At 48.7% G+C, this 24,432-nt stretch overlaps 1 protein-coding gene across 2 annotated transcripts; it reads left to right on the top strand.

Moving 5' to 3' along the window:
- Positions 1–5,505: 5,505 nt before the first annotated feature.
- On the top strand, positions 5,506–19,048 carry PLEKHB1 (pleckstrin homology domain containing B1). Of its 2 annotated transcripts, none has more exons than XM_060159974.1 (7): positions 5,506–5,630; positions 6,847–6,922; positions 8,304–8,456; positions 9,069–9,171; positions 10,280–10,319; positions 17,013–17,109; positions 17,712–19,048. In XM_060159974.1, the coding sequence occupies exons 2-7, from the start codon at positions 6,886–6,888 to the stop codon at positions 17,846–17,848; spliced, it is 567 nt and encodes a 188-aa protein (XP_060015957.1). In that variant the 5' UTR covers positions 5,506–5,630; positions 6,847–6,885; the 3' UTR covers positions 17,849–19,048. The 2 variants fall into 2 exon arrangements, with proteins under 2 accessions (XP_060015957.1, XP_060015958.1); XM_060159975.1 differs by lacking the exon at positions 5,506–5,630 and adding an exon at positions 12,963–13,067 and having other exon boundaries at positions 6,848–6,922.
- Positions 19,049–24,432: the final 5,384 nt, after the last annotated feature.

A 24,432-nucleotide genomic window follows, 5' to 3' on the forward strand; every position in this document is an offset into this window, starting at 1 on the left:
TATGCAGTTGTGAGGGCTGGCAAGCCTGAAACCTGTAGTGCAGGCCAGCAGACTGGAAACTCTCAGTCAGGGGCTGAGACTATAGTCCACAGACTATATAGTTTTCTTCCTCAGGGAAATCTCCATTTTGCTCTTAAGGCCCTTTGACTAATTGGGTGATCATCAAGGATAATCTCCTTTACTTAAAGTCAACTGATTGTAGAGATTAACCACATCTACAAAATACCTACACAGTAACGCCTAGATTAGCATTTTGATTGAATAATGGGTATTATAGCCTAGACATAAAACAAATAAAGCTAACTGCCTCCCACGCCACAAGCCTGGATGAAGCCCTCAGGGATGGCTTTCCACTAAGAGATTGCTGTCCTTCTTATCTTCCCTCATGGGCTGGGTTTTTCTCTGGACATTCCTGTCCATGAAATGGAAGTACGTTACCTTCCAGGTTCTTTGAGCCTGAAAGTAACCCTTCTTTCTACTCAAATCTCTGAAACACTGCAAGACCATTTCATTTTTTTTGTCAAAGTTATTTGAAAATTATCTACATTTTTTAAGTTAAAAAAATTTTTACAACAATAAAGAACAATCCAACTGAAAAATGGAGAAGAAACATTTCTCCAAAGAAAATATGCAAATGGATAATAAACACATGAAAAGATGCTCAACATCACTGATCACTAGGGAAATGCAAATCAAAACCACAAGACAATACTTTTCACCTGCTAGGATGGCTGTAATCAAAAAGAGAGACAATAACAAGGGTTGATGAGGATGAGAAAAACTGGAATGCTCATGGATTGCTGGTGGGATTGTAAAATGGTGCAGGCACTTTGGAAAATAGTTTGACAGTTCCTCAAAATGTGAAATAGTTACCATATGATGCAGCAATATCATACCCAAGAGGAATAAAAACATATGTCCACCCAAATACTTGTACACAAATATTCATAGCAGTATTGTTGATAATAGCTAAAAGGTAGAAACCGAAAATGTCTATTAACTAATGAATGGATAAATAAAACATGGTATAGAATGTTATTCATCAATAAAAAGAAATGAAGTACAGTCAACCCTCCACACCAGCAGGTTCTGCACCTGTGAATTCAATCAACTACAGATCAAAAATATATTTTAAAAAATTCCAGGGCTTCCCTGGTGGTACAGAGGTTGAGAGTCCGCCTGCCAATGCAGCGGATACGGGTTCGTGCCCCAGTCTGGGAAGATCCCACATGCTGCGGAGCGGCTGGGCCTGTGAGCCATGGCCACTAAGCCTGCGCATCCGGAGGCTGTGCTCTGCAACGGGAGAGGCCACAACAGTGAAAGGCCCGGGTACCGCAAAAAAAAAAAAAAAAAAAAAAATTCCAGTAAGTGCCAAAAAGCAAAATTTGAATTTGCCTAGGGAAGGCAAATTTACGTAGTTGTAAAAACACATTGTATTTGCAACTATTTACACAGTATTTATATTGTTTTAGGTATTATAAGTAATCTAGAGATATTTTAAAGTATAGGATGTGTGGGGCTTCCCTTGTGGCACAGTGGTTAAGAATCCGCCTGCCAATGCAGGGGACACGGGTTCAAGCCCTGGTCTGGGAAGATCCCACATGCCACAGAGCAACTAAGCCCGTGCGCCACAACTACTGAGCCTGCGCTCTAGAGCCCGTGAGCCACAACTAGTGAGCCCCTGTGCTGCAACTAATGAAGCCCACGCATCTAGAGCCCGTGCTCCACAACAAGAGAAGTCACCACAATGAGAAGCTCGCTCACCTCAACGAAGAGTAACCCCGCACCGCAGGTAGAGAAAGCCCGCGCAGAGCAACAAAGACCCAACACAGCCAAAAAAAAAAAAATAATAAAATGAAATAAATTTAAAAAAATAAAGTATAGGATGTGGATGTGTGTAGGTTATATGCAAATATTATGCCATTTTATATAAGGGACTTGAGCACCCGAGGATTTTGGTGTGTGTGTTTTGGGGAGTCCTGCAACCAATTCCCCGCAGATACAGAGGGTCAGCTGTACTGATACCTGCTACAACATGGATGAAACTAGAAAACATTAAGTGAAAGAAGCAAATCATGAAAGGTTACATATGTAATGTTCAGAATAGGCAAATTCATACAAAGCAGTGGTCGGCAGGGGCTGGGGAGAAAGGGGATTGAGAGTGACTGCTAGAGGATATAGAGTTTTGTTTTGTTGTGTTTTTTTGCTGGGCTGCATGGCATGTGAGATCTTATTTCCCCAACCAGGGATCGAACCCGCACCCCCTGCAGTGGAAGCGCAGAGTCTTAACCACTGCACTGCCAGGTAAGTCCCAGGATACAGAGTTTTGTTGGGCTGTGCCCCACAGGCCTACAAGGCCTGTGCTTGCCCAGCTTCAAGACTGAAGAAAGAGCCCGAAGTCATCAACAGAGACATCGATGGTTTAATGGATGGGGGGGCTTACACGTCCGAAGCAAGGTCCTGGAGTGACACCCCACTATGCGCGGCAGATGGCGGGCAGGATATGGTGGCAGTCTTCGCTCCCGAGGTAAGGGAAGATTACCAGTTATAGGGGAATTGATGTCAGGTGGGCTCATTAGTTACCAGGGAAACCAGTATCACTGCCTCTTTGATAAGAACAACTAACAGCTGGGGCCTGGGGCAAGTATGTAGGAAGGTCAGTCATTTGCGTAGGGTTTAGGTGAAGCAGGCACTGGTCCCGCAGGGGATTCACAGAGTAAGAGAACAGCCATCTTGAGTGGCCTGGCCATACAAGTTTCTTTTTGGGGTGATGAAAATGATCTGAAACTAGATAGTGGTGATGGTTGCACAACTTTGTGAATATATCAGAACAGTGAATTGTATACTTTAAAAGAGTGAATTTCGTAGTATGTAAATTATATCTCACTAAAATTATTTTTAAACTTTTACATAAGAGGTTTTGCTCCAGTTGCATTTTGCTATAAATTTCAGAATTTTTTGATAAATGGAGATAATATAAGTTATTCTCATTATGTTATACTCTCTAGAAAATGTAAGCAGTAAATTTTAATTTGATAAGCCAGCCCACTATTCTCTAACCAATATATTATCCATGAGCTGTTCATCCACCAGAGACATTTGAAATAGCAAAATACTCTTCTCTCTGCTAATGGCTCTATGTACTACAGTTACAACAGAAATGTAAAAGTTAACTTGTTGGCTTGTTGGTCTCAATACATTGTAGTTAATTAAACAGCCTCTCAAAGCCAGTACTGCTGAAGCTGTTTCCTACTATGCTCTCAGCACTTCTCACTTGTCAATCCACACTCTTCCCACCCATCTGCACAGCTGCGAAGATTAAAAACAATCTCAGTAGTAATCATCATAGCTTCAGGAGTCTATGAAGCCCCAGGAATTATATGCAAAATGTGATGTGTGTGTATTTTTTCCTGGGCAGCGTCTACAACATTTATCAGCTTCTCAAAGAGGGTCATTGACCAACATTTTAGAGATTTATGTCAGGTCATGCTGCGTTTAAATTCTGTAGTGGCATCTGTGGTTTTAGTTTGCCAAGCATCCTTTCCCCTTTCCCTTTTTTCTCGTCATAGCGCCCCCATCTTTGGTTGGGGAGTGGGGAGACCTTTCCCTGAATTCCACACTGATGCTGGAAAATCTTCTCTTTCCATCTGTTACTAAATCCAGAGAATGTCATCTGGGAGCTCTCTGCACTGTTCCCCTGACCCATCCCTCTTTGAAGGAACCACCAAGGGGAGCAGGGAGAGCAGGGAAGAGGGGCAGCACCCAGATTCCCTGAGGCCAGCTCCACCCTACCCTCCCTCCTTTCCATCTTTCTGCAGTAGCAGCGGCAACTGTAGTCTGGAGAAGGTAGGGGTGGGACATTCCAGACAGACACAAGGATGGAAAACAGCGTGGTTTAGGAGAACTGATTCCTGGGGCTGCATGGAGGGGATGAGCTCAGAGGCAGATAGGATCAGCCCTGGCAGATCTCCCAGCAAGGCACGCACTGCATGGAGGTCCGAGGCACCGGGTTAGCCTGAGGTCAGGATTACAGAAAACCAGGAGCAAGACAGGGAAGCTTAAAGAGCCAAGCTGTGCATCCAGGACTGGGGTGATGGCAGGTCAAGCCCGGCTGGAGGAGGATTGAGCCCCGCCCCCAACCGAGGGAGGAGGGCTGGCTTCGCCCCCCACCGGGAATCTGAGCGATGCTAGTCCAAGACCACCTCAGAATCACAGAAGACTTGTTATCCAGTGAACTGAAGGTCAAATAGGGGATCAGTAGGTGGGCCTGGAACTGGAGAGAAAGGACGACTTTCTCTAGGATCTATGTGCCCCCTCTCTTTGACACCCCCTTCTGGTTTCCACTTGGTAGCACCTTCCTGATCCCCTTATCTCCAAGGCGCTTAGGGAAATGTCCCCCTGCAGGAGCCTTCTGAGACATGCTGCTCTGGCCGCCCTGGAACCATGAGCCCTGCAACTCCGGTAAGAAAGAGATCTCTGGGACAGGAGAAAGGGCCCAGGGCAGGGTGGGTTCCATTCTCAAGGGATCTTTCAGGCCCTGACAAGCTCTATCCTCTGAGTGACATCCTGGGTCTGCTCCTAGGTGGGGGTTTGTAGGGCTGAGCTATTCAAGGAAATGATCCTGGAGGAACAGACTGTGGTGGTAGATAGAGAAACAGTCTTCTTTCTCTAGTTGGGCCCCTTTCAATCCATTTTTGACTGTCCTAGAAATACCTTTCCAACCCATAAATTGAACCACCTAACTCCTCACCTTGAAACCCGCAAGCCCAAGCTCCAGTCACTATGTCATAATGCCCAAGCTCCTGAGCCTGTCATCCAAGACTTTCATGTTATATCCTTGCAACCCCTGCAGCTTCATCACCTGCTGATCCCCATGCCCTCCCCACCCCCACCCCTGCACTCTACTTTCCAAACACGCTGAAATACTGGACACTCATACTCATCCTTCAAGACCTCTTTCAGCCTCCTCTGGGAAGCCTTCCTGAACCTCTTGGTCAAAGTCAGAGTCTTCTTTCCCATTGTCAAACCATACCCTGTGCTTTAATTGTGTGTTTATGTTGTCTCCTCCACCAGACGGGAAGCTGGGAAAAGAAGAGGAAGGGCCTTGTCGGATGCTTTTTTATGCCCTCCACTAACGCCCGGTGCCAGGCACAAACTAAGTATCAAGAAAACATGGCAAAGCTAGGAGCCTGGTTTCTCCTCGTAATTTACATTTTTCTAGAAAATTAGAGGTCAAGATTCTTGGGAAAAAAGTATTTCATGATAAATGAATGAACAAAATAATGACTTAATAGCAAAATAAAATCGCAGGTGCGGCCTCTCACCTGTGCTCCGGTTGGGCACAGGGCTACCACTCACGAGAGGCTGTATATTGATTACCCATATCTAGGCCTGCAGACTACAAGTCCCAGAAGGCCTCCTGTCGCACATCTCTACACGCCCCGCCCCCTCCCCGGTGGCGGGGCGGGACCGGAGGGCGGGGCCCCGAGGCAGCTAGACCCCGGGCGCAGCCTGGGGAGTGAACAGCCCCGGGCGCTCTGGGGCGCACAAAGCGCAGGCGCAGCGGGTTGGGAGGCCGCAGCACCAAGTAGCGGCCGTTTTGGCAGCAGCGTCGCAACAGGTGTAGACAGGTGGGTGCATCAAGGGGGGGTTGGAGAGGGAGTTTGCACCTGGCCGTCTTATCGGACCTGTGTCTGAGCCTGAAGATGGGAGGGAGCAGCAAGAGAAGCAGGGACAAGCCCGGGCCTTCCAACCCAGGTGTTCCAGCCAGCCCTTGCTGCGCAGCAACAGGTGTGAGCTAGTGGGGGGAGGGGCGAAGGCACCAGCTCAAAAATAAGCCGCGCTCAAGAACAGAGGGCACCTGGATTCCAATCCAAGCTCCGTCACACACATGGACAAGTCACATGCTATAGCTTAGTTTGTTCATCTGTAAAATAGGAGGAAAGATCCTACCCATCTAGTAAAGTACTCAATAGAGTTGCAGTGGGGCCCAAACTTTGCTGTACACTGAATCACCTGGGTATCTTGGAAGACTATCAGTGCTTACCTCCTGCCCCCAGATATTCTGATTTAATTATTACTGGGTATGACCTGTGTATCGGGAATTTTAAAAGCTCCTACCAGAATAATGGTTAGAAGCCAGGACTGCTGGGTGTGAATCCTGGCTCCACTGCTTAATAACCAAGCAAATCTGCGCAAGTGCCTGGACCTCTCCAGGCCCCAGTTTCCTGAGAATAACAAGGATTATTGTGGGGCTTCAACGAGATACTAGATGAAAGCACTTGAGAAGTATACCTGGCACATAGTGCTCGATCAATCATAGTTGCTGTTGAACTATTATTTTATGCACTTTGTAAACGGCTCTGGTGGGGTTCAAATGTGAGGGAGGCTTCTCTTATCATGAAAGTCCCTCATTCATTGCCATGATTCTAATATTCTCTGCTGCCAGCGTTTCAAAATTCCAGGGTTTCTAACATTTTAAGAGTTCGTCACTTCAGTCTCTACCTGCCCGATGGACATGCTTTTACAGATCTGGAAGTGGAGGCCAGGGAGAAGGGACTTGGTCAAGGTTATGGGGCTGAGATTGGAATCCAGGCTTCTGACCCCCAGCCCCACCCCAGCGCAGTGGGTGGCTGCCCTGCTGACCCTACAAGCACAGTGCTCCGATTATGTGCCTGGAGCAGAGAATGGGAAGGAGACAGACAGGCTTGCCCTCTTTGTTTACTCACACTCCTTTAAACGTTTCCTCGGTGGCTCCCCCAGGGACGACAGGGGTGGGGGCTTTTCTCTGAGGAGCTGCTGTGGAGCAGCTGATGAGGCCCGTGCGTCCTTTGGCTCCTCTGACAGGTTCCGCCTGACTCTGCCCTGGAAAGTCCTTTTGAGGAAATGGCCCTGGTGAGGGGCGGCTGGCTGTGGAGACAGAGTGAGTGACCCTGGGCCAAGCCCTCATCTGTCCTGCACCTTGTCCAGGGGCAGGGATGAGGAAAGTGGCCTGTTGGACCTGCACAGTGAACCCTTCTCCCAAGAAATCATGCCCTTTTTATCCTCCCCTCCTTTGTCCATACTCTTGTCTCTGCCCGGAATGTCCTTCACATTCCTGACTGCTTGGTAAACTACTTATTCTTCAAAACCCAGCTCAGATGTCCCCTTCGGTGAGGAGCCTTCTCTGCCTTTTCTCTCCTCACCACCCCAGCCCCTGCTGTAGCACCAAGCTGGGTTCGTGGCCCCCTTCTTCGTTCCCAGTGCCTCATACATACCCCTGTTATAGCCCTGATAAATATATAACCATCTTTACCTGTGGGCCTCACCACTCCCCCACCTCATACTGGCTCCAGACTGTGAGCACCTCAACTGCAGGGACTGGGTTTAGTTCTCTGTGTGTCCACAGCACGCATACCCAGGGCTGGCCACAGAACAAGGTGCAGAACAAAATGAAAAATGCCTCTGTGCTTTGGAATTTGTAAAGCTCTAGGAAGATCTCTTATGTCTTTACCCTTTTCTGTAAAGTTTTCCAGCCACAAAATGTCTAAAGCTAGGGCTCAGACCCACCTCTGACCAGAGTCATGATCTGAATCAGAGCTGTCCCGGGCTAGGAGTTCCCCACACCCTATGACCCGTACTCACTTCATTCAGTTCAGCAAACACTGAGTCCAGGTCCTGCTGGGTGCCGGGACAGGTGAGGTGAGCTATGGCCAATCCCTCTGCTCCCCATTTGGTGGAAGAGGCAGACACTACACAAATGACTGTCACCTGGGGCTTGGCCTTTTTTTTTCAAGTATGCTCACAATTATAAGCAATAATTGTACACCCCTCAGCAGAATGGATGCAATGGAAACTAAGGGTTTCCTTAAGGCAAGCACTTGATGACTAGTTGTTTTGTTAATTCTTGCATAAATCATATTCTGCATTCATACAAAAACAACTTAACGCTTTTTCTCTGACAAACTGTAAACATAGAAACAAATGTTCAATTGGACATGAATTTAAATTTGTGGAGGTGCTCCATGTCTGTGACACTTAAAAAAAAAAAAAAAAGATTTCCAGCTTCCCCCAAGGAAAGAATCTGATCATTCATTTACTATTCAGCACATTTATGGAGCCCTGACTATGTGTTAGGCCCAGTGGGAGGCAATGGGTGAGCAAGACAGAGGCCCTGCCATCATTTCAGGGAGTAGACGGGCAAGGACGGGGTGGTTATAACACTGGGGGCCGGGGGTAAGGGGACTCTGGGAACCCACCCAGGGCTCCTGCCCCCCAGCAGGCTCTGTGATCAGCCTGCCTGGTGGGTCTGGAATATCGCACAGGCTCCATCCTCCGCCGCTGGAAGCGGAATTGGTTTGCCCTGTGGCTGGATGGAACCCTGGGCTACTACCAAGATGAGACTGCGCAGGATGAGGAGGACCGCGTGCTCATCCGCTTCAACGTCCGAGACATAAAGATAGGCCAAGAGTGCCACGGTAAGCAGAGCCCCTTTCTCTCTGGCACTGTGACTATGGCCACGGCCCCCACACTGTGTCTGCCTGAGAACACCTGCTCTTCTCAGGTGGAAGGCTCTTTGCGGCTTTCAGAGGCCTTCCATAGGCATTGCTTCTGGGCCTCTATCACCTCCAATTCATGTGGGTGTGAATTAAGAAATCAGTTCTTTATTGAGTTCCTACTCTGTGCTGGACCTGGGCCCTATGCTGGGTTCACAGAGGTGAGTCAGACACAGTTCTTGCCCTCTCCCGTGCTAGGAATGGAAAAAGATGAAATGAAATAAGGAGGCTCAGAGAAATTAAGTGACTGGCCCAAAGTCACACAGCAAATCTCCTTGATCAAGGCTCAGGCCATAATTATACAGGGAAACTGGGAGATAGATATACCTAACTAGAGAAGCAGGCAATGTGGAAAGGTGGAAGGGTCTGAAGAGTTGAGCAGAATCCCAAGGAAGGTGTGTGGGATCAGATGATGTTGGCAGTGGCCAATAAAAAGGACTCAGAGAAGTCAATTCCTATTCTTGTTTCTGGTTTACTGGGGAAACCTGGGGCCTGTGCCCTGTGGAAACCCCATATATGTGTGTCTGCCTTTAGATGTGCAGCCCCCAGAGGGCAGAAGCCGAGATGGCCTGCTGATCGTGAACCTACGAGAGGGTGGCCGCCTGTACCTGTGTGCAGAGACCCAGGATGATGCCATGTGAGTGGTTCCCAGGAGAGGATGGGGTGGGATCTTGAGGAATATGACCAGACGCCTCCTCCTCATTGGGCCTCTAGTTCCCTAAAGGTAGGAAAAGGGGACAAAGACCAGTGAGCAGGGTAGTCTCAGTGGAGTCTGGGCAGAGTGGATTTGAAAGGCTCATGGTGATGGGTATGGTATCCAGGAAACTGATATGGTTAGGGATGAATTCAGGACTGTTGGGGGAGGGGTGTGCCTACCTACCTCAGGTGTGTGGTCCCTGGTCACTCAGAGTTGGGCATCTAGCAGCCTCTGAGGTGAGCCCTCGCTTGGGGGTGATACAAAGGAACAGACAACCCCATGGCATCCTCAGAGGCCCTCCTTCTCACTCCCTTCCTAGAAGATGGCCTGGGGCAGGGGGTACTCTGATCTGAGGGATAGACCCTAACCTGCCTAACAGAGGCAGCCCGCGGGGGGGCCCCCCATGTGAGATGCAGATCCACACTGAGAGACGGGGCGTGTCTTCCTCACTCACATTCTTGCCCTTCCCACTCTCTGGCGGAGGGTCAGTTGGCCTTTGTGCTACAGGAGAGTGAAAGAGATGGGATGTGTGGGAGTAGGGGAGGCTGAGCTCGGGGTAGACAAAGCACAGAGCCGCCTTGTCCACCCCAGCCAGGTGCCATGGCAACCAACAAAGGCTCAATTGTCCGGTGTCCACTGGGTGTTCCCGGGGCTCTGGGGTCAGAGCACTGGGGAACTGAGTTTGTAGGTTTGGGATGTGGAGGTGGGTTGCAGCCAGAGAACCAGCCTAGGCATGTCAGAATCTGAACTCCTAAGGGACCACCCAAGCCCAGCTGTCTTTTGTCCAGATGGGGAAACCGGAATTTCTAGAGGGAAAGAGACGATGGACTAAGAATGCATTAGGAGGCTGCAGCTCAGCTGAGGGCTTGTCTATGTGACTGGAGCAGCAGAGGGGGTCACCTTTGTCTACCCAAGGGAGTCAAGAGGATCTCCCCCTTCACAAGAGACTAGGGCTAGAGGCTGGGTTGGGGAGGAAAGTCTAAAATGTGGGGCCCAATCTCCTTTCTCCTGAACTCCCTCCTCATGGTCTGGTGGGTTTGCATTGCAGAGCATGGAAGACGGCACTGCTGGAGGCGAACTCCACCCCGGTGAGCCCCCTTCCCTCCCTGTCTCCTCCCCACCCCTACCTGCCATGGAATCATGGGTGACTCAGATTCGGTCTCTGCCAGCCAGCAGTTCTCAATTTCCATATATGTGAGTGACTGAGTCCCGAGTGGAAAAGGACAGAAGACATCCAACTGGTGCTTGGAAGAGGGAGAGAGAGGCCTCCAAGAAGGCTTGTTGAAGGGGGTGGCATGTGAGCAGGGGGAAAGGAACTATCTTTTATCCAGCAAGTATTATGTGTCAGGTATGATATAGTTACAGTACCAGCTACTCCCCTCAACCGTCCTGTGAGGTTGGGATTATTGTTCTCTCTCTGCAGATGATAAGATTGAGTTTTATTCATCCACACAACAAATATTTACTGAGTTCCTACTATGTGCCAGGCACTGTGCCAAGGACCAGGGATCAGAGGGTAGCTAAGGAGATGTGGGCCCTGCCTTCCTGGACTCAGCCTAATGGGGAGCTAGACGTGAAGTCACAAATTACAGAGTTAGTGATTCCATTGCAGTGCATTCAATGTGCATCCACCTTGATGGCCTGATCCAGGTGGGAGTCCAGACAAGGCTTAAGATGAGACCTGAAGGATAACAGAAATCAACTGGGTGAAAGGGCTGGGGTGGGGTGAAGGGAAGAGCTTTCCAGGCAGAGGGAACTGCAGGTGCAAAGGCCCTGAGAGGGGATATGATGCTGGCAAGTTGAAGAACAGAAGGAAGGCTGGGGTGGCTGGATCTCAGGGAGAGAGAGAGCCGTGGGGGAAGGAGGGTTAGCAAAGCCAGGCATTAAAAGCTCTGTTAAGGATAGTGGTTTCAGCTAAGAATACTGGGAAGTCACTGAAAGTTTTTAAGCAGAGGAACGGCATGAGCAGATCAGACCAGACTTGTAGTTTTAAAAAGATAGTCTGGCTGGTAGGTAGGGAATGGATTGTAGAGGGTAAGAGTGGATGCCCGGAGACCTGTTAGAAGGCTGGGACAGTGTGCAGGTGACTGCCTGTGGGTCTGGACTAAGGCCTTGCTGGCAGAGACAAGCTGATGAGGATAAGACACACTTAAGAGGTAGAATCAACAGAACTTAGTGATTGATGGAGGTATGGTTTTGAGGAGCTGCCTAGAGGCGTGGTTTTGAGGAGCTCGGGTGGCCAAGCTTGGCCTCAACCCCCATCTGCCTGACCCCAGATTCTGTGCTTGCTCCTTCTACCTGTGGCACGGTGGAGCTCCTTCTCATCTAGAATAAAAAAGTCCACTGGGAAGTAGCAGGGAAGACTGGGATGCATTTAGAAACTCCCTCAGGCGTTCACCTGCTGAGGGCCAGGCATTGTGCTTGACCACCCGGCATTGGTTGTATCATTTAATCTTCAATAAGAAGGGGTAGGGGTTGGTATTTTTAGTCCCATTTTATAGCTGGGGAGCTGAGGTTCAGAGGGGAATTGACTCGTCCAAAGTCTCATCGTCTTAAGTCAGTGGAAGAGCCTGCACTGGAACCTAGGTCAGTGAGACTCTGAGGGAAGGGCACTAACTGCAGCAGGAGCTACATGAGCAGAGGTGGGGAAGTGGTACGTGCAAGTGTGTATATGCACACATGTGTGCCTAAAGGCCAGGAGTCTGGCCTGGCTGGAGGGTAAGGTGTGGAGGGAATGAAATAGGAGACAAGACCTCTGAGGAGCCATGTCACAAACGGCCTTGAAGTCCAGGTGAAGGAACTGAACTTTATCCTGAGGGTTGTGGGGAGCAATAAAGGGCATTAAGCAGGGGGGCTGTGGTCAGGCTTTGGAGCAGACTCAGGCTTCTGGGTGGAGGCTGGGGCAGTGGTCATCAGGGTGGAGGGACCTGGCTCTGAGCTCCAAACCCACTTATGCAGGGCAGACCAGTCCCACCCAAGAGGGGCAGGAGGAAGGAGGTGAGGGCTGACCGTTCTGTACTCTGTGACTCTATGAAGCTGCCTTGTGTCTTCTCTGCCTATCCACCTTCCTGCTGCTCTGCTTCCTAAATCTCTCTACTCTGACCCTCCACTCCACCTCCCCCCACTCTACACACACATATGCACACACGCACACACGTGCACACACACGCGCGCATCCCTCTGGTCCCTAGGCTTGCTCGAACTGGGCGTGTTTGTACCTCTGTGTCTTTGTACTAGTGTCTGCCCATCTCTTAGTGTTCATGCCTGTGTCTGTCTGTCCTGTAGTGACCTGTGCTTTGTCCCTCCACATCCTGCAGGTTTATACCCCACTCTGGGTGGAGGCTCCAGGAGGAGCCCCTGACACAGGGCCGGGGGCACAGTCAGGGGCAAGGCTGTGGGGCCAGTGCTGGGTGCAGGTGGGTGGGCAGGCAGATCAGAGCTGTACTGTCCTCCCTGGAGACTGGAGGCCTCAGCAGCCTGAAACAGGCGAAGGTGGGCTATTCTGGAGAGACACTACTGATCCGTCTTCTCTGTGTAACTTCAGCAAAATCACCACCCCTTCTGAGCTTCCCACCATTACCATGGGCTGGGGAAGAAGAGGATACCCCCTTCCCTTGCCCAGCTGGCAGAGGGCTCTGCTAGGGCCTGTGAAGAGCTCCGAGTCTCTCCAGATGTAGAGGGCCTCTGACACCCGCCTCCCTCCCCTTCTTGGGTTTCTGTGGCTTAAGCAGGCCCCAGCTGGAGCCACCGTCCCTCCCAGGAGCCGCCGGGTTTGCCCCAAGGTCAGGTGTGTGACCCGCTCGTGGAGCCCCTGTAATGTTGAGAGGCGGATCTGGGTAAGTGCTGGCTCAGCCCTCCCGGCCTCCATTCTGGCACCAGGATGTGCCTCCAGCAGTGGGCCCAGTCACATCCCTTCCCTGCTCACAAACATTCCATGGCTCCCCATCATTCATAGGACACCAACCACAGCTCTGCTTTCAAGGCCTTCGGAATCTGGCCTGGGCCAGACTTGCCCACCTCATCCCCCTCATCCCCTGCGCTCCAACTGCTCTGCTCAACCCCCTGCTCCCAGCTATGCCCAACCTTTTCTGTCTCTCCAGCCTTTGCATGTGCTGCTCTATCTGCTACAAAGACCCTTAATTTCCTGACAAAATGATGCTTATCCTCTAAGATGCACCTCAAAGGCTGCCACCTCCTCAGGGAGGACTTCCCAGACCTCCACACATTGTTGCTCCCTCCCACAACCCACTGCGTTAGTGCTTAGTCCTGTCTTCATTCTGCCTGATTTCTAGTTCCTATATTTTTGTCTCTATTCTCCCAGGAGACCTGGAACTTCCTTCAAGGCAAGGATCAGGTTAGGTCAGCTCTGCCCCTGTGGAACCTGGCACAGTGCTGGGTATACAGCTGGTGCACAATGAGTGCTCAGTGATGGGAACAGTCTTTTTTTTTTTTTTTTTTTTTTTTTTGCGGTACGCGGGCCTCTCACTGTTGTGGCGTCTCCCATTGCGGAGCACAGGCTCCGGACGCGCAGGCTTAGCGGCCATGGCTCACGGGCCCAGCCGCTCCCCAGCATGTGGGATCTTCCCGGACTGGGGCACGAACCCGTGTCCCCTGCATTGGCAGGCGGACTCTCAACCACTGCGCCACCAGGGAAGCCCGGGGACAGTCTATTTTGACCCTCCTATTCCTGGTGCATGAGGGTGGGGTACAAGTAGGCCTCAAGCAGTAGTCACTGAATGGGCAAATGAGTGAATGAATAAAGAGAGGAAGGAAGGAGTAAAAAAACCTCTTGTTATGGCCTCACTACTGCGCATTATAATTTAGTCCGTGTCTGTCTCCCTGCCACACACCCCTCTCCCCAGTGTTTCTGGAAAGCAGGATTTGGGGATGAATCCCCTCTCTGTCTCCAGCAGTCAGCCTGACCTGGGGTGGGCACAGTAGGGGGCTTGGGTTAGAGTACCTGTGGTCAGCTGTGAACTCCTTTTCTAGCACAGTGGTGCTCAATGTGGCTGTGCATTAGAATCGCTTATGGACTTAAGAACAATTCAGATGTTCAGATCCTACTTCTGAATGCTCTAATTTTGTAGTTCTGGGTGGGGCCTTGGAAATCTATGGTTTAAAAAATTTCTCCTGCCGATTCTGATGTGCAGAACCACTGAGCCCAGAAGTGCTAGGACCACCTAGATGCATAGACATGGTTCTGCTGGATTCTCACTGTGCCCTGGGAGTGGGCAGTGTAGGAAAGACTGTCCTCATTTACAGATGAGAAAACTAAAGCTCTGAGAGGTTACATAACATGACCGGGGTCACTTAATTCATCAGTGGCAGGGCTGGGATTCCCAGCCCAGCATTGAGGCATCCCCCATACCCAAACTAGGATAAAAGTTTGTTTAAAGTGGGGATGCCTAAAAATTGAATTTAAAAGCTATAAACTTGAGCTTTTCTGAGGTGAGGGGTCCATTTGCATGTGACCTCCTGATTGACCCTGTCCCCACCTACAAAAGGGGCTGGGCCTGGAGAGGGAGAGGATCTGGATCAAACCCTTAGATTCTGTGAGGTCTCTGGGGAATCCCCTGCCCCGTTGCCAGGTGACCCACATGAGCTTGCCTCTGGGCTTCTTAGGCCTGGAGGGTAGAAACAGGTGCCCCACAGAGACATGAGATGGTGCTCTCTACTTTCTCCAGGGCCTGGACAGGCCCACCGGCTTACAGTGCAGGGCAGATGTAGGCTCTGGACCTCAACTTCCCTACCAGTAAAACTGGGGCTCTGAGTGCTTAGATCTCTCTAGCCCCTCCAGGCTTAGAGCTCAGATCTTGGTCACCCCTACCAGAAAGCCCTATTGGATCACCCTTGGGGAAGGAGCACAGTAAGGGAAGTCACTTGAGACTGAGCATTGTTTGTCTGAGCCTCTTGCATTGCTCTGGGTCTGGTCATTGTACCTAACTTGAAACTGGACTTAGAGTTGGGTGACCTTAGTTCCAGTCTGACCCTGTATTTGACTCACTTGAGATAAATTCAATACATTAGGCACCTACCATGTTCCAGTCAGGCCTGATTAGACCCAGTCCCTGCCCTTGTTGGGGGCAGGAGGTGTTTTCTTCAAGTCTGATGGAGGAGACACCTCACAGGGATACAACAATGACACCATAGAGTGTGGTTGGTGCTATGATGATGGAAGTCTAAGGGCCGTGGGTGCCCAGATGGGACCCTAACAGAACCTGAGGTTCAGGGAGAGTGATATGTGAGTTGAGTCTAAAAGACAGGTTAGGTAGTTGAATTTAAAAAGATGAGAAAGGAATCCCTTTCAAAGGGAAATGGCATGGATACTTGAAATCACAGGTGTGGTTGGAGGACTCCCCTTTACAGCCAGACTTCTTAAAAGAGATGTCATGACATGCTGATTCCATCCCTCCTCTCTCAACCATTCTTCAGTCCTCCATAGTCTGGCTTCTTCCTCCAACCACTCCTCTGAAAAGTGTTTTCAAGGTCGCCCACAATTTCCAATAAACCAATGGCTTATTCTCTTGGCACTGGGCAAGAGGATGGACAGAAGAGCATATTCAGAAGATAAAATCATGAGATCTGGTGGCTAATATGATGTGGAAGATGTGTGTGAAGACAGCGGTGCCAACCTGATGTCTTGGTTTGAGTGCATGGTGCTGGTGTTTAGAGGAAAGCATTCACAGAAGAGCAGGTTTGGGGGGATCGAAGGATGATGAAATTACCTTGAGATGGTTTAAGTTTGGACACCTGGACTTTTAAGGGACCACCTGGACCATTTAGGTGTTAAGCTCAGAGATATAAGGTGCAAGGGGGCTAAGAAGTCTGTTCCAAGTCTGTTCCCCGTGGATAAAATGAGGGTCTTGGATTAAGAGCTTCCATTTAATTCAGCATATATTTATTAGTCCTTGCTATTCCCTAGGCCCTGCTGGCAACACAAATCAATCAAAGCCCTTGCCGATAGGCAGCTCACATTCAGGGTGCAGGCAGGAAAGGCCAGGAGGAAGGCTAGGAACAAGAGGCACAAGCATAGTCCACAGAGAACTCAGGAAGAAAGGATTCTTTCTGAGGCCAGAAGGGCTTCCTGGAGTGGGTGACTTTTGAATTAGGCTTTGAGGGGTTGGTAAAAATCTAATGGGGGAGGGGAGAGGGCGGACAGTCTATTCCTCCCTCCCAGAGAGAACACTGACCATTCTTCTCTGAGCCTCCATCCCCAGCTGTGTGGTAGAGTGAATAATGCCTGCTGTAAGGATGAGAGGAAATAACACATGTCAGCATCTCCCTTAGGACCTGGAACATGGTGGATGCTTAATAATACTTTAGTTACTTCCCACCTCTACCTTTCCTTTCCCTTCCTTCCTCCACAACCCCCTTTTATTTCCTGGCCAAAGCCCAGGCCCCCCTCTCCATAACCAGGAGAGTAGAGAAGTCCATTGGGTTTCTCCAAGTGTCATCACTGGAGAGCTGCTAGCAAATATTAGACTATCTATCAAAGGAAGTAGGGAGCCATGGAGAATTTTTGATCAGGGGAATGCTAGGTAGGAAGCCAGGGCAGTAAAATGGCATCGCTGGGAGCTGGATGGAGGGGCTGAAGTATTAGAGGACAAGGGCCTTGTGGGGAGGTAGGGTCTTTCTTCAGGAGCTTGCTGGTATCTGGGGACCCATTTGTAAACTTGGTGTGGTGGCTCTGTGGGCCCAGAAGGGCCTGAACCAGGTGTGGGGGGGGAGGGGACAAAAGCCGGACCCAGCTCTCCGGCAGCTGACCAGGCAGGGCTCCCCAGGTGCGCATCTACAGCCCATACCAGAACTACTACGGGGTGGTGCCCCCCAACGGTCACGAGGCCACATATGTCCGCAGCTACTATGGACCGACCTATGGTAAGTCTCCGGCCCACCCCTCCCCCTGCCTCAATTCCCGCCCCTGGTCTATCAGTAGGGGCCAGGCCCCACCCTTTTAGTGACCATGGATTTTCCCAGGTGGGACCCTCCGCAAGGCCCCCTCCCCATCCCATGACTCAGAACGGTTCTTGAACCAGAGCCCCTCCCCACTCCAGAGCTGACCTCTTCTCTAGGCCCGCCCCTATTCGCTGGCTGCTCAGCAATACCCATTCTTGAGCTGGTAGCGACCCCTGGTGGCTAATTCGGGAAAGGCTACCTCCTCTCACTCCAGGGTCTGGCGGTTAGGAAGGCCCATCCATCATCAGGTGCAGTCTGGAGTTTCTTAGAGACCCCGGGGTTTCCTCGCCAGTCCATCCTAGCCCCACGGTCCCAGAACGTCCGTAGCAGATCCAGGGCATAGAAGCCGTGGGAACAGAGCGCGCGTCCTTCCCGCATCAAGCCCTCAGTTTCTCCGACTGGGGAGCAGGAGAGTGGGCTCAGCGCCTTATCTTGGTTTGGGCTGGAGTCTAGCAGAAGGAGGCGGATGATCTCTTTGCTCCCTCCTCTTAAGTCCCTGGTCCTCACGGGCTCTCTCTCCGCAGGCCCCGGCGTGACGCACGTAGTGGTCCGGGAGGATCCTTGCTACAGCGCGGGCGCCCCCCTGGCCATGAGCATGCTTGCGGGAGCCGCCACAGGTGCAGCACTCGGCTCGCTCATGTGGTCGCCCTGCTGGTTCTGAGCCCTGGACCCTGCGCGTAGACCAGAAAGACCCCTTTCCTGCTTGGTCCCACCCTCCACCATCCAAACCCTGTCCCACTTGGCCCCTTAGTTTCCATTAGCCCCTTCTGGGCTCGGATCGTTCCTCCCACTCCCCACCCTCACCCTACACATCAGAAGAAGCTATCATCCCAGGCACAAACATAGCTCAAATTTCTTTTATCTACTGCTAGACACCCCAGAAATCCGTTATAGACACATATGTTTCCCCCAAACACGCCAGGACACAGAAAATGCAACTCATGGGTCTTCAAGTTGCCCAGGCACTGGAGACACAGGAATCAGGTTCTTTCCCCTGGCAGCTCCAAGCTTGGTGCGGCAGACTGGAGTAAACAAACACTTTACAAGGTGGAGTTATCAGTCTTTTGACAGTATGACGGCAAAAAGTGAGGAAGGTAGGCTAGGAGTAAAGTTGTTGGCAAGAGTGCAGAGCCGTGAACATAACGGCACATCCAAAGAATTGAATGGGAGTTCATTTGGGCTGGGGTGTGGGCAGGGGTCAGATCATGATGGCCCTTCAGGCTAAGGAGGTTGCTGGCTAAGGGGGAGGTGTGAGCTTTTTGGAGGGAAGTTTCATGATTGCACCATAATGAATATATTGCCTGTTTTAATTCCCAAACCCAAAACACTCCCTGAGTTTAGCCTCATCCTTCCCAGCTACCAAATTTCTGGATCCTTTGTTCCTTCAGTGTTCAGAAAGCACCTGTTTTCCATGTCAAGGTGCCTGGGGCAGCAATGGAGCTGAACCTGGGGTCCTCTTCCTGGGGGGCAGGTGAGCTCTCTTTGTGACTCGCCCTAGGTTGGTGCCTCCATCAAGAAATGCATTTCTGTTCCCCAAAAGCTTGGCCCCCTATCCATAGCTGTAGCTATCAGCATCTCAGGCTTTGTCTCTTCCTTCACTCTTGGGGAGATGGCAGTGTTCACCTCTGGGACCTGGTCCACCTTTGTCTCAGTCCTGAAGGCCCCACATGTGCCTTCCTGCAGGTGGCCCAGCAGTCTCCCCATTTGGTCCCCTTCTAGTCTCCTCCCCCATCCTGTCCCAATTACTAGTAGAAATGCTAACATCCCTGCCCAGTAGCCAGAGTAGCCTGCTAAAGTTCCCTTGTAGATAGGGGCTCCAGTTGCCCTATTGCAGAGACTAATAAAGGTGTGGTTGGCTCTAGCCCTGACTCTGGCTTTGTTTGTTCCCCCAGGGGGGCCCTTTTTCCCTGGAACACCTCTATGACTCAGCACCTACTAGCGCCTTCTCTGGTATAGTGAGAAAAGTGTGGATTCTGAGGTCAGGTAGAATTGGTGGCAGCATGTTAGCTGAGCAATTTAGGGCAAGTCACTTAACATTTCTGTATCTTGCTTTCCCCACCCATAAGCTGGCAGGTTGAAGTTGGCTGTTCCTGAGGGCTTGAGAGGAGAGGCTGTATCAGAATCTCTGTCATCTGAGCTGATGGATGATCCAGGTTATGCCCTGCCTGCTTTCTGAGAGCCCTGTGGTGTTGGGTGAGGTCTTTTCCAGTAGGTTCCCATCCTTCTAGAGTTGAATCAATGAGTTAGACTCGTAGAGACAAAGGTGGCCAGGGAAGGAAACAGCCATCTTACTTCAGGCCTTTTGAGGCTGCAAGTAACAGGAACCCCCATGCTCAAACTGATTTAATCCCAAGAAGGGAAAATATTGGGCCACATACCTGAGAAGTCCAGAAACTGCTTGGTCCAGGGACTCAAATATTATCACTTAGACTTTGCTTTGTTTCCATCTTTACAGCCACTGGGCTGGCTCAGAGGTTGCAGTGATATTCAGCAGCTCTAGACTAATGCCCTCCTTGGTTCAAGTCTAGCCAAGAGAGCCTCTCTTCCTCCAACAGTATGAATAAAAGTCCTGGCATGAACTTTTATTCAAACTGTTGCACATTAGCCTGAATTGGGTCTTGTGGCCATCTCTGAATCTACTGTGATCTGGAAAAGATGGTCTAAAATAACAGAGCTTAGAGCAGGGGTGGGGTAGTGTCCCAAAAGAAATTAAGGGCACTGTTCCCAGAAGTAGGATGACTAGGTGAGAGCTGGGTGGCAAAAATATCAGGTATCCACCTCAGCCACATTCCCAGACACCAACTTAGAGGGATACATAAACAAAAAGCAATGATTTAGTGACGTTCGATAGGAACATGGTGCAGTGGGAGCTCTGAGGAAGAGGTATCCAACTGTGCCAAGGGGGCTGAGGAAAGCTTTGGGACAGGAAGTGAAAATTTAGGGTGAGCCTTGAAGGATGAGTAGGAGTTTGTCAAACAGAGAAAGGAGAAAGAACAGATGGAAGAAATGGCATGAACAGAGGCCTAAAAACATTTTGGTCTTGAGAGCACTGTGAAGTTCAGGAAACAGTCTCATGTCACAGCAAGTTGCATGGTGAGGAGTGGTAGTCGATGGACCAGTTTATAGAGAATCTCCCACAGCTGGGTTAAGGGCTCTTTTCTCTGGGCATCTATGGTCTTAGGGCTACATTTATCATGGTCCTGATGATACCATGGTTATTTCCATTCACCCCACCAAACAGGGCAAGAAAGATGCAAATCGATGCTCCAGGTGCAGTTTGCTTCAAAATCTCTCCACTGATGGTTGCAGCATGAATTTTTTATCTTCCAGCTGTTCACTAGACAATTATTAAATTATTCACACACATATTAAGACAAACATTAATTCTCAGAGACAACACAGTCTAATCTGGAGGTGGCCTATGGCCCACATCTGGCCCACATATTGTTTTGTCTGGTCAGCACAGTGGTTTTTAAAAGTTTTTAATTAAAATGTGATATCACTACACACCCAACTAAATGGCTAAAGATAAAATAGATAACATTAAGTACTGATGTGAAACAATTAGAAATCTCATTTAAGGGTAAACTGGTACAACTGCTTTGGAAACTGATCAGTTAACTCACACATATGCATACCTCTTAACCCATCAATTCTACTCCTAGGTACCCTCAACAAAAATGGGTACATATGTTTACCCCAAAAATAATAGGTACAAGAGTGTAATAAAAGCAAAAGCTAAAACTCTAGACTAGGTGGATCCATTGATATATTCCATTCACAAGATGGAATACTATTCAGTGAGAATTAATTATCCATTAAGTATATGCAAAATCATGAGTGAATCAAAAAAATTGCTGAGAGGACAAGGGGAGTGGGGGGAAGTGGGAAAACAGAGTTAAACTATGACAAGTTTCCTTTTCCTTATGTGAAGTGTACAATATTAAGTATATGCTGATAAGTCAAAGATGCACATTAGAATTCCTAGAGCAACCAATGAAAATATAAAGAGGTTAAGCTAAAAAAGCCAGTAAAGGAGGGACTTTCCTAGTGGTCCAGTGTGTAAGACTCCAAGCTCCCAATGCAGGGGGCCTGGGTTCGATCCCTGGTCGGGGAACTAGATCCCATAGGCATGCTGCAATTAAGAGTTCTCATGCCACAAATAAGAGTCCTCATGCCACAACTAGAGTCCGCATGCCGCAACTAAGAGTCTGCATGCTGCAAGTAAAAAGATCCCACATGCCACAACTAAGACCCAGCACGGCCAAATAAGTAAATATTTCTAAAAAAGTAAATAAATAAATAAGCCAATAAAGGAATTTAAAAACAGATGAAGCAAAGAAAACAAACACCAAAATGGCAGACCTATATCCAAACATACTAATTATTACATTAATGGTAAGTAGACAAAAAGCATAAATTAAGAGACAGATTGTCAGAATAAACAAACAAGCAAGACCCAACTATATAACTTTATACAAAAGATACACTTTAAAATGTGCAAGTAGGTTGAAAGTAGAAGAACAGAAAAAGATATGCCAGGGAATTCCCTGGCAGTCCAGTGGTTAGGACTCAGCACTTTCACTGCCAGGGCCTGGGTTTGATCCCTGGTCGGGGAATTAAGATCCCGCAAGTTGTGTGGCATGGCCGGGAAAAAAATAAAGAAAGAGAGAAAGAAAGAGAGAGAGGAAAGAAAAGAAAAAAAAGAAAAAAAGAAAGAAAGAAAGAAGGAAGGAAGGAAGGAAGGACGGAAGGAAAGAAAGAAAGGGAAAGAAAGAAAGAGAGAAAGAGAGAGAGGGAGAGAGGGAGAGAGAGAGAGAGAGAAAGAAAGAGAGAAAGAAAGAAAGGAAAGAAAGAAAGAGAGAAAGAGAGAGAGGGAGAGAGGGAGAGAGAGAGAGAGAGAAAGAAAGAAAGAGAGAAAGAAAGAAAGGAAAGAAAGAAAGAGATATGCCACATAGAGTAAGCATCAGGGACTTCCCTGGCACAGTGGTTAAGAAGCCGCCTGCCAATGCAGGGGACACAGGTTCGAGCCCTGGTCCAGGAAGACCCCACATGCCGCGGAGCAACTAAGCCCATGTGCCACAACTACTGAGCCTGTGCTCTAGAGCTCGCGAGCCACAACTACTGGGCCTGCGTGCTACAACTACTGAAGCCCACGTGCCCAGAGCCCATGCTCCGCAACAAGAGAAGCCACGGCAATGAGAAGCCTGCGCTGCAACGAAGAGTAGCCCCCATTCACTGCAACTAGAGCAACAAAGACCCAATGGAGCCAAAAAAAAACTACAATGAGATATTACCTCACACCAGTCAGAATGGCTATCATCAAAAAATCCACAAACAGGTACTTCCCTGGTGGTCCAGTGGTTAAGACTCCGTGCTTCTAATGCAGGTGGCATGGGTTTGAACTAGGATCCCACATGCTGTGAGGCTTAAAAAAATAAAAAAGATCCACAAACAATAAATGCTGGAGAGGGTGTGGAAATAAGGGAACCCTCCTACACTGTTGGTGGGAATGTAAATTGGTGCAGCCACTATGGAAAACAGTATGGACGTTCCTTAAGAAACTAAAACTAGAGCTACCACATGATCCTGCAATCCCACTCTTGGGCATATACCCAGAGAAAAACATGGTCCCAAAGAATACATGGACCCCAATGTTCATTGCAGTGCTGTTTACAATAGCCAAGACATGGAAGCAACCTAAATGTCCATTGATACAAGAATGGATAAAGAATATATGGCACATATATACAATGGATGGGCTTCCCTGGTGGCGCAGTGGTTAAGAATCTGCCTGCCAACGCAGGGGACATGGGTTCAAGCCCTGGTCTGGGAAGATCCCACATGCCACAGAGCAACTAAGCCCATGCATCACAACTACTGAGCCTGTGCTCTAGAGCCTGTGAGCCACAACTGCTGAAGCGTGCGCACCTAGAGCCTGTGCTCTGCAACAAGAGAAGCCACTGCAATGAGAAGCTCGCACACCACAACAAAGAGTAGGCCCCACTCGCAACTTGAGAAAGCCCGCACACAGCAACAAAGACCCAATGCAGCCAAAAATAAATAAATAAAATAAATTTATAGAAAAAAAATAAAGAGGGGCATTTTATAAAGATAAAGAGTCAGTATATCAGGAAATTGACAGCAGTTCTGTGAGAGAGATTTATACCTATAAATGCATACATTAAAAAAGAAGAAAGATCTCAGTAACCTACCTGGACACCTTAAGGAATTAGAAGAACAAACTAAACACAAAGCTGGTAGAAGGAAGGAAATAACAAAGATTAAAGCAGAGATAAGTGAAATAGAGAAAAGAAAAGAAAATAGAGAAATTCAGTGAAACCAAAAGTCAGTTCTTTGAAAAGATCAATAAAATCGACAAACTTCAGCTAAGGGGAAAAAAAAAGACTAAAAAAAAAAGAGAAGACTAAAATGACTAAAATTGGAAATAAAAGTGAAGACATTACTACCAATTATACAGAAATAAAAAGGATTATAAGAGAATACTATGAACAGTTGTATGCCAACAAATTGGATGACCAAGAGCAAATATTATACTCAATAGTGAAAGAACTAAAAAGCTTTCCCCTAAGATCAGAAATGAGACAGCATGCCCAGTTTTGTCACTTCTACTGGAAGTTTTAGCCAGAGCAATTAGACAAGAAAAAGAAATAAAAGCCATCCAAATTGGAAAGGAAGAAGTAAAATCATCTCTATTCACAGATGACATGATCTTAAATGTAGAAAACCCTATATATTCCATACACACACAAAAATGTTAATAAACAAATTTAGCAAAGTTTCAGGATACAAAAGTCAACACAAAAATCAGTTGCATTTTATACACTAGCACTAAACAATATGAAAAGGAAATTAAGGGGAAAAATTCCACTTACAATAATATAAAGAAGAAAATATTTAGGAATAAACCTAACCAAGGAGGTGAAACACTTGTATGCTGAGACCTAAACCATTGCTGAGGGGACTTCCCTGGTGATCCAGTGGTTAAGACTCTGTGCTTCCAGTGCAGGGGGTGTGGGTTCAATCCCTAGTTAGGGAACTAAGATCCCACATGCTATATGGCATGGCCAATCAATCAACCAATCAATCACTGCTGAAAAGAATTAAGATATAAATAAATGCAAAGTTCTATGGTCTGAATGTTTGTATTCCCCAAATTTCATACATTAAAATCCCACGAGCGACTTCCCTGGTAGCGCAGTGGTTAAGACTCCACGCTCCCAA

This window comes from Lagenorhynchus albirostris, chromosome 9 (genome assembly GCF_949774975.1).
Source record: "Lagenorhynchus albirostris chromosome 9, mLagAlb1.1, whole genome shotgun sequence".
Classification (NCBI taxonomy): Eukaryota; Metazoa; Chordata; class Mammalia; order Artiodactyla; family Delphinidae; genus Lagenorhynchus; species Lagenorhynchus albirostris.

What these genes read in the sequence shown, in the direction of transcription:
- PLEKHB1 (XM_060159975.1), top strand. Translation starts at nt 6,886, where the DNA reads ATGGCCCTGGTGAGGGGCGGCTGGCTGTGGAGACAGA. An exon ending in TGGAGGCGAACTCCACCCCG is followed by an intron (nt 10,320 to 12,962) that starts GTGAGCCCCCTT and finishes TGGCTTAAGCAG; the next exon opens with GCCCCAGCTGGAGCCACCGT. An exon ending in ATGTTGAGAGGCGGATCTGG is followed by an intron (nt 13,068 to 17,012) that starts GTAAGTGCTGGC and finishes AGGGCTCCCCAG; the next exon opens with GTGCGCATCTACAGCCCATA.